This window comes from Phalangium opilio, unplaced genomic scaffold (assembly GCF_054372755.1).
Source record: "Phalangium opilio isolate 3A_F unplaced genomic scaffold, DU_Popi_V2 ptg000053l_1, whole genome shotgun sequence".
Taxonomy (NCBI): Eukaryota; Metazoa; Arthropoda; class Arachnida; order Opiliones; family Phalangiidae; genus Phalangium; species Phalangium opilio.
In genome coordinates, this window is record NW_028324172.1 from 4,324,253 (window position 1) to 4,333,478 (window position 9,226).

Here is a 9,226-nt window from a genome sequence, read left to right on the forward strand (position 1 = left end):
ATTTCTAGTTATTTGGCAATATGCATTTGAAAACGCTTCATATGAGATTATTATCCACTTTTTAAGAAAGGCTACGTTTTCTTGTTTTTGACGTCACACACGCGAGATGGTGCCACTCTCTCCGCTATCAAAGCATGGACAGAGCTAGAGACGCGTATAGCTCGCGCTCGCGCTCGCACGTATAGGTTCCCCGCGCTTTTTTCCACAACGTCATAGTGATGTCATAAACCAACCGAACAAGCTGACAAGACAAAATGATTTATATATCGAAACTGAGTTTTCGTGATTTTCCAATGGATTTTAAAAATAGAAACTTTGGTTCAACTATATTAAAAACTTGATATAGTTGAAAGTAGAGACTCGAAAGTGTAACATAATACCACTTTCGTGCTAAATATGATATGAAATTGTAAATTTCCATACCCTTTAAATTCAAACGAAATAGTTTGCTTATATTTATAACAATAATAAATCTTGTCAAAATGATTGGAGTGAATTAAGCCATATTTATTATACGAGGGAGCATTTGACTTTATATATCAAACGATAGAATTTGTTTCATTCCGAGACACACTTTTATAGCGTCATTAATTAGAAACAGAAGACCGAATACACCCTAAAAGAAAATCGTTCAAATTTCCTAACCGTCTTTTGAGGATTGACAGAGCATTCTGGGTAATCAGTATATTAATCTGATTGGTTTAGACGGCTATGGGCCGATTTTGCGCAGTAGTGGCTAGGAGTATTTAATGGCGGAAGTCGGGATCTGAAGTTTCGAGTTAAAATAATTTAGGAACTGGTTTAGAGCTTTACCACAAGCTCACAACTTAATTACCTTGTTGTTTTTGAAATGGAGTCTGAAATCGTAGAAAGGTAAGGAGATTTCCTAAGCTTGTCATTGAAAATTTTGAAATTACACAGTTTTAGATTTTGGCAAAGGCTTAGTAAAGTTTTTATAATTTCAGACCTGCTTTGGCAAACCTTTCAAATGAAGTTTACGCCATTCCAAAAGGAAACTGGACGAAACTTCTCAAGAATATCCCTAATACTTTCAATGATCAAACTATTCATAGGCACCATTTTTCAAGAAAGAGCGGGAAGCATAAACTAAAAGGCTATCGAATGTTCAAAGCGCAAAAAGTAACCAACGTTTTAATATCTCACGAGAAGAGTAGATCAATCTCTCATGTCAAATCTAAAGTCCACGCTTCATATACTGCTAAATCCATTTATTCTGTTCATATTGTAATGGATTCTGTTAGTGGCAATATAAAGAAAGGGGCTTGTGAATGTAAATCAGGTCAAGGAGGGGTTTGTTCTCATGTGGCTGCAACATTGTGGTTTCTCTGGGACTGTATCATGCAAGGTTTGACATTCATTCCGAATGATGTTTCACGAACTGACATTGCCCAAAAATGGGGGAAGCTGAACGTGAAGAATAATTTGTCCACAACGAACTTCAGTATTTTAAATTTTACAAAGCATACTCCTGGGAAAGAAGTTAGTAAAAGAAGCTCAAGGAAGCTGTGTGTGTCAAATTACGTTTCTTTGCCTGTTAACCCTTCTTTCGAAGAAAACAAGTCTCAACTAGAGAAGTTGGAAGTGGATTTTAAATCTCAAAACAAAAGGAGAATGTGGCAGGTGATCTTAAGACAGGAAAATCATATGCCATCAGAATTCATTCCAATCACCTATGGTCATATTGTTAACCAAAATGATATTTGTATTGACGAGTCTTTGAACAGCGAAATAGAGAGGCTAAAACTACCTACGCAGCTTATACATAGAAGTTCAGAATTGGATTTTCCAGAATCAGTTAAAGTGACTGTAGAAGAATCAAGGAAAATAGAAGAATACACAAGAGAGCAGTCTTCATGCCAATTATGGAAAACTGAAAAGAAATCTAGGGTGACTACATCACATTTTGGGTCAATCATTAAAAGAAAAGCGAAAGTGACCCCACAATTTGTTGCGACAGTTCGTGGCGGTGTAGATATAAGCAAATTAAAGTATGTAAGAGAAGGCTTAGACAATGAAGCAACTGCTCTTCAAAAATATTGTGCAATGAAAAACAACAAGGTTAAAACCTTCAAAGTTGGGTTAATTATTAATCCAGGTATGCCTGCGTTAGGTACGTCTCCAGATGGGCTCATTTATGATGAAGATATTAAAGAGTTTGGCCTCATAGAAATTAAGACCCTAGCAAAGGCTAAAGAACTCGGACTCAGTATTGACGAAGCTATTGCTGGAAACAATCTGAAAACCAAAATATGTTTGAAAAGAGACGTAACAGGAAAAGTCATTTTGAACCGCACTCATAATTATTTTTATCAAGTGCAAGGCCAGTTAGGCATAACTGGTTTGTCATGGTGCGATTTCTTTGTCGACACAGGAGTGGACTGTTTTTGTGAAAGAATCCAGTTTAACCAAGAATTATTTTTTGAATCAATGTTGCCAAAACTTGAATCCTTTTACTTTGATCATTTTTTAATTAATGTTTAGCTAAATTGTGATTAACATTTGTGATAAAGGTACAAAGCTTTAAAGAAACTGTTCCTATTTACATTTAACAAAGCTAGTTGTGATAAAAACACAAAGTACAAATTGCTTCGTTGCTCAATAAAAACTTTTAAAATTCCATATCCACTTGAATTGGGCATTCTTTTCTGTCTAAAAGTGGTTCATTTATAAAATTTTGCAGGTAGCAACAAATGTACCAAATTTTTTCTAAACTTGCATGCATTGAATTGGGAAACGTAAATTTAAGAATACGGAAACTTTTAATCTCTTTGATAACTCTTTCTATGTGAATTCTTACATTCGCAATTTCTCGAGTTCTAACTTCATCTGATAATGATAATTGTTTCCTACCACCTAAGAATGGGGGAATGTTTAGATCTACTCCTTTGGCAGCTAATAGATCATGTATTAAAAATCCTCGGTCCGCAAGAACCATGTCACCTTTTTCCAATTTTTCCAGAAGACCACTTTTGGCAGTTATTTCCACATCACTTTCTCTACCTGGAGCTAAGGGGGAGATAAATGATATAAAACCATTTGGCGTAGCTCCTATAAGAGCTTTTGCTGTCGTATGCCGCTTGTAATTTGAGTAGGTATCGCACTGAGTACCATAGTCAGAGGGCCTTTCAATAAAAAACTCAGTGCAATCAATGATAACCCTGGTTGTTGGAAATTTTTCCTTAAATTCATTTGGCATGTACTCGTTTATAACTTGTCTTGATGGCCAGATAGGGATGATGGTTAGCTTTCTGTATAATAAATCTAACCATGTAGTTATGTAATTACTAACACTAGTCAGAGATATTTGAAAGCGGTAAGCCAAGTCTTGGTTTAGAAGCCCAACTCTCAGTTTACATAATGTTAAAAATAACTGGTCCTTAAATTCTATAACCATAGGCCTTCCTCGAGAAGATTCATTCCTTTCCGTTGACCTTATATAGCCACCTCCTTTACTATAGAGTGAAACATTAGGTAACGCTGGTTCAATTTGTCGGTATAGAATATTCAGATCTTCAAGGCAAGAAAATCCGGTATAAAATCTTAACATCTTATCGCTTTTCGAGACATTTTCCAAACGAAATTTATTATTTTGACTTTCGGACTCTTTTTTCTTAACATCCTCTTGTAATCGCTGAAGTTGTATTTTCAACTGGGCGTTCTCTGTTCTTAAACAAACAATGGATTTTTCTGATTCCATCAAATCCTGCTGCAACTTTTTCTCGTTGATCCTAATCAAATCCAACTGTTTTCGAAGTTCATTAACTTGGATATTAATACCAGAAGAATATGGGTGTTCTGTAATGAAATTACAAATGTAATAACCACTTATGTATTTTACTATTCTTGCCTTAATAAGCGGAAGATATCAATGTCGCAGCTGAGGAAAGCTATACTTCTCAAGCTCTAACAGTGGCATCTTTGCTCATGGCTAGAGGAATACCTAAATGAAACATTTGCAGATTATTTTTATTCTTTACAATGGTTTTGACAGGGCTTGTTTCTTGCATGGACACTTTCGAACCCAGCTCTACTTCCGCTCCTATCTCCATAAGAATTCCTTTCGGATCGCTATCCAACACAACTATGTCCGAGATGAAAATGTTTTTTGGCAGTACATAATTGCCGATATATATTGGAACTTTGTCTTCATACTTCCGTTTTCCATCGTGATTAAAATGAAGGCCACAAACAGCACTATATTTTTTTGGTTGCCATCTTAGTTTTTTCGACGATCTAGGTTGATTATCACCATCCATATCAAAACTAAGCTGAATTCTGGCGATCCATTCTTCCTTAAGGGCAACATCATTAGGAAAAACAGAAAAACTTATCTTTTTATCAACTAGGTCACGGTGAACACGTGAATAACTCTTGCAGTTGTGTACACAACATGCTGTACCACGGTGACTAGTCATTGTTAATAATTTGTTTGTAACCACTTAAGTTCTAATACACTAACAGTTCACTAAGCCTTGAACTTTTTTGAAATTGAAAGAGCAGACGAATAAATTTATTCAACGAAACCTTTCGCCACTAGATGGCGTTGGTACTCTATTCGAAAAAATCCCGACTCGGCGATATAAGGTGTCCAGCTTGTTTATTTTCTTTAAGGGTCTATTACGGAAATCAGTGATTTGCTTTGAAAGAGTGTTAACGGCATAGTAAAATTTTCCCGACCCAGATCTTTAATATATTAATTTTTTCATTTTAAATTACTTTCGGTTCACTATTTTTAAAATAATTAGTCACTATTTCACTTACTAGTTTATTATTATCAGGCATGCGTATTATCCTATAATTTTTTCGAACCCTGAGGAACATGATACTACATTACTACGTGTCACTTGGCAAATTTTGGTTTCTAGTTGGCAAAATTAAGTGGGCTCCCTCCAAAACCTAGTCCCTTCGGAACGCCCCTGCAACTATGTCGTATTCCTTCAAGCTTAGTTGCCCAGAACCTGGACTTACGGGAGTGCCCAAACCCCATACAGTACATGAACTAAAGAAATACTTCAAAAAATGTGTATTCCTTTTTTTACACGCAAACGTTTCTATTGATTTCAAATATATTTTGATGACGTTGCTGACAGGGACGGCGAAAATACGTAGTTTCCTTTTACCTCTGTTGCTATGACCCACCTGTTCTTTCACACCTTCCCGGTTCCGAGGAAGGGGGTCCGGGACCTTGACGCGCGACCAGATTAATCTGTTGTCCATCCCTTCTTCTAAAATTACGTCTATCCCTGTAATAATATAAGCTTTGTCTTTGAATGCGTGTCTACAATAAGCACGACTACTTGTTTTTATTCTATATGATTAGTTATTTTTTTTAATTCAGAACACTAAGGTTTTTGGAGACTCGTCAAGGAACTCGTAGAGAAACGTTCGATGGATTTATGACCCGGAAATTTCTTTTGACGGACTTCAATCAACTGCAAGAGACGACTCCAATGTGTCTTGGGTTTCTCAGTCCCGTTTTCACCATCTACTTTTACGGAATTTCAATCGCCGCTGTGGTCGCCATTTGTGAGATTTTATCCATTTTGAAGAAATTAAAATTGGCTCCTTAAAAGTCGATTACGCACCAAAGTCAATTTTGTCGATAGATTAATGATTCACATTAAAATTTCGAATGTACTTTTGTTGTTTTGCCACGAAATTTGATTCAATAACCAGATTCTCTATTGGTATTATTAGACAAACCATTATTCAATATGTAATAAACGAAAAGCTTTTTAAAATGCTTATATATAAACAAGATGGCCCAAGGGCTGGTGCTTTATAGTAGCCACATCGTTATCTATTTAATTAGCACATACATAAAAAGAAAAGAATTATAAAGATCAAAAGACACAAATTCAGAAGTATCCGACCCCAAAAATAGAGAAATATCCGACCCCACAATAGGGCCCTCTCTCATTCCCGACCCTTCCATCAAGAAACAGAGAGAATATATAATAGGGAGCGGAAACTGAGGAATCTTATGAAGCTCAAAAATCAAGTAATCAACAAAACTGGCCAGGTCTATTTCCGGTATAATTTTTTGTGGCCCCTCCCTCTAGCGTGGTTCTAAAATGTTGCGGGAGGGTCTCTAGAGGAGATGGACACTACCTTTTCAGGGTAAGGGAAACGTCTGACTTAAAATAACTCCAAATGACGCCAGCCACCCTCGAAATCGCGAACCTTATTGGGTAATTGTACAATCCCAGTGATTGAGGTCAAACTTTAAAATTAAAGGAGTGTCTTGTGACCGGAAATTTACCTGACCAGTTTTAGCGTCGCAGCCTACTTGTTTGAGCTGCATTGAATTTAGCACTGTCAAGGGCAAGAGTTTCCACTCCCTATTATAAATTATTTCAGCAAGAAATAAACAAATTTTGAAATATTAATGCATAGCGCGGCTCCAGTGGATCCCCTACAAGTTGACTTTCCTTAAAAACTAGAGTTTTGGCTTGGCAAAGCTAGAGGCATTTGTGGGCGGGATTTATACGTGCATGTATAAATCCCTTCCCTCTATAGCCTTTGCCAAGCCAAGCCCGGAGTTCAGAAGGAAAATCGCCTTGTAGGGGATCTACTGGAGCCGCGCTATCGAAACGCATGTACAGGCTATCTCTCATACTCACATTACCTTATACGTTTAATAAATTAAGCAAAATATACTGTAGTGCCGAAATTGCTAAGCCTTCTGAAAAGAAATGGTCAATCTCCTCCTCTGGACACTTATGAGATGTATGTTGCAAAAAATGTAAAAGTTCACCAATTAACATTCAAAATTATTTATAAATGGTAACTCACTGCAATTTTAAAATCGTATTTTTCTAGCGAAGTCATTTTAATCTATTGAGTTTTAGGTACTTGTATGTCGAAGTTCGACTTATATTTTCTCCACACAGAGATTTAATTTCCTTCGTTTCTTTACTCATATGTCGGTTAGATGTAAATAGCATAAAATTTGATTTCCATCCGTTTATAATGAGTCCCTTGGATTTAAGATTATACTTAAAGTTCATTAGGTCGTTTTCCATTTCCATTTTTAATTGCTGCCCCAAGTATAGGGCAGTGTCGTCCATATATTCATTAGATTGCGCAAAAACTTAAGTTACTGTGCATTTTCGATGTATACACGTTGAACAACAATGACGCTGTCCTGACGGACCCCCTGACGCACGTCTCGTTTTCCCCCAATTATGACTGTTGTGGTATAGAATTTGTTCCCTGTTGAGCAGATAGGTTTTAAACCAGTGTTTTTGATCTACTACCTGGTTTTAGTTCAGACGCAAATGAAATACGCAATAATTGCCACTGGAAATTCTCATTACTACGTTCTGCTTTCCATTGTAGTTTTAGTATTACTTATACCACTTATATAACCATTCGACTACCAGACTAAGTTAATGTTAAAGAATACAATGTTCAGACTATACTTTCACAATTTTACTTTTTCAAATGTGAATTCAAATAACTACATAACCATGCAACCACTAACAAACACACAATCGAAATAAAAGATTTATAACGTCAAATAATTTAAACAAAAGTAATTGATAAGTACAGTTTTATATTTCTAAGTACGGCTACTTTATAGACTTGAATTATGTTTAAATAAAAACTAACCAGTAATAATTTCGGGTGCTTTCGGACAAGGGACCTTCGTTTGCCGTTATAACTTAAAATAATCCAATTGGTTTATTTTCTAAAAATTACATTTCAACGTTTTCGTTTAAAACAACACTATATCTGGGACCTTGCTGTCATTTCTTAAAATTTGAATCCCCAACCATTCCGTGGTCTAATTTTAAAGCTCGCCTATCTCGAATACATATTCCACTTTCTTAAAACCAATGTTGTTACCCAATCTAATTCGTGGTTCATACGTGTACAGTTGATCAAAATTTTTTAGAAACGCTTGAATATGTTAATTTAATAACCTTAACTTATAAATAATAGGAAATACCCGCACGTAACGAATTCAAAATATATATTTAGACTTGGAAACCTTACAATGTTTGAGGTCCTTTAACTAGAATCATAAGAAAATAATATATAGCTCCCTATAAGTATGAAACGTGGTACATTTTCATACTAAAGCATTTGCTCCTAAATTTGGCGCGCTTACGCTTTTACGCGCCGTGGGGAGAAGTTTCGGTACTACGAGTAAAAGGGGGGCGAAACCGCCGCCGCAACCTAAGGTGTCCACGAAAGGCACGATGGGCCGGGGATACTCCTTACCTCGTACAAGTGTAGGCGCTAGCCTCGTTCGACAAAATCTCGCGCCATATATACATTATGATAATTTTGAAATGTACTTAATCAGTTATAATTACCATAATAATAACTTCTATACCTTTAACTATTTAATTTTCTTAACAAATATTTCATCTTTTTAACGCCAAAAACTCTTAATAGGTGGCATTAGAAACATTTTACAAATTTCAAGGGAAGAAAATGCTGTTTACATGGCTTAAATGAAGAGTTTCCTACTTATAGGGAGCTATATATTATTTTCTTATGCTAGAATGTAATGCACTAGATGTAATAAAATATTACCTTGATGAACTTTTTTTTTTAAAAAAAACTGACTGAAAACTCTATATGACTTACCAAATAGGCCATTAAATTAAATTCTTGAGAGGAAACCAACACACAGGTGCGGGGCCGTCATTGGAGGTTATTTCCCTCGTGCCTAAGGCCACACCAGATGGAACCCGCGTTCACTACCCGTTGAAGCAAAAACGGATTTATGTACTAAGGACGTCGGATCATAGCTTTAGCCTCTGGTACCATCCTCGCATACTTTATTGAGAAACTTCGTCTGCTTATAATTTGACTCCATCCACAAATTTTGTATATAGTGACTTCTAGCGGTCGAAAATGTCATTCTTATCTCTAGTTTCGTGATTAAATGTTTTTTTTTAAAATTGGGCCAGTGGTAAAAAAGCAAAGTGGACAACAATGCGATATAACTCCCGATTTAGTGGAATGAAGTTTTAAAGTTAAGAATATTTTTAATTGTAGTTTCTTTAATTATGTGGTTTTTCTTTCTTTATACCAAAATTATTATTGTAGTACAATTGTAAGTTATTATTATTATTTACTTGCCTTACGCAATATCTATATTCAGTGCCCAAAATATATTAGAATAAGGCCGATAGATGGCGAGCGCGAGTTTTGAAATTATAAGCCACTCCCATCAAAACCTACAAAG

At 35.8% G+C, this 9,226-nt stretch overlaps 2 protein-coding genes across 2 annotated transcripts; one reads left to right on the forward strand and one right to left on the reverse strand.

Annotated features, from left to right (window-relative positions):
- Positions 1 to 719: 719 nt before the first annotated feature.
- Positions 720 to 2,602, forward strand: LOC149673146 (uncharacterized). The gene is made up of 2 exons (XM_089840111.1): positions 720 to 873; positions 966 to 2,602. The coding sequence occupies exons 1-2, from the start codon at positions 851 to 853 to the stop codon at positions 2,500 to 2,502; spliced, it is 1,560 nt and encodes a 519-aa protein (XP_089696237.1). The 5' UTR covers positions 720 to 850; the 3' UTR covers positions 2,503 to 2,602.
- An 11-nt stretch (positions 2,603 to 2,613) lies between these two features.
- On the reverse strand, positions 2,614 to 4,628 carry LOC149673147 (uncharacterized). Its single transcript, XM_089840110.1, has 2 exons — positions 3,962 to 4,628; positions 2,614 to 3,816 (listed from the first exon to the last, which is right to left on the reverse strand). The coding sequence occupies exons 1-2, from the start codon at positions 4,434 to 4,436 to the stop codon at positions 2,630 to 2,632; spliced, it is 1,662 nt and encodes a 553-aa protein (XP_089696236.1). The 5' UTR covers positions 4,437 to 4,628; the 3' UTR covers positions 2,614 to 2,629.
- Positions 4,629 to 9,226: the final 4,598 nt, after the last annotated feature.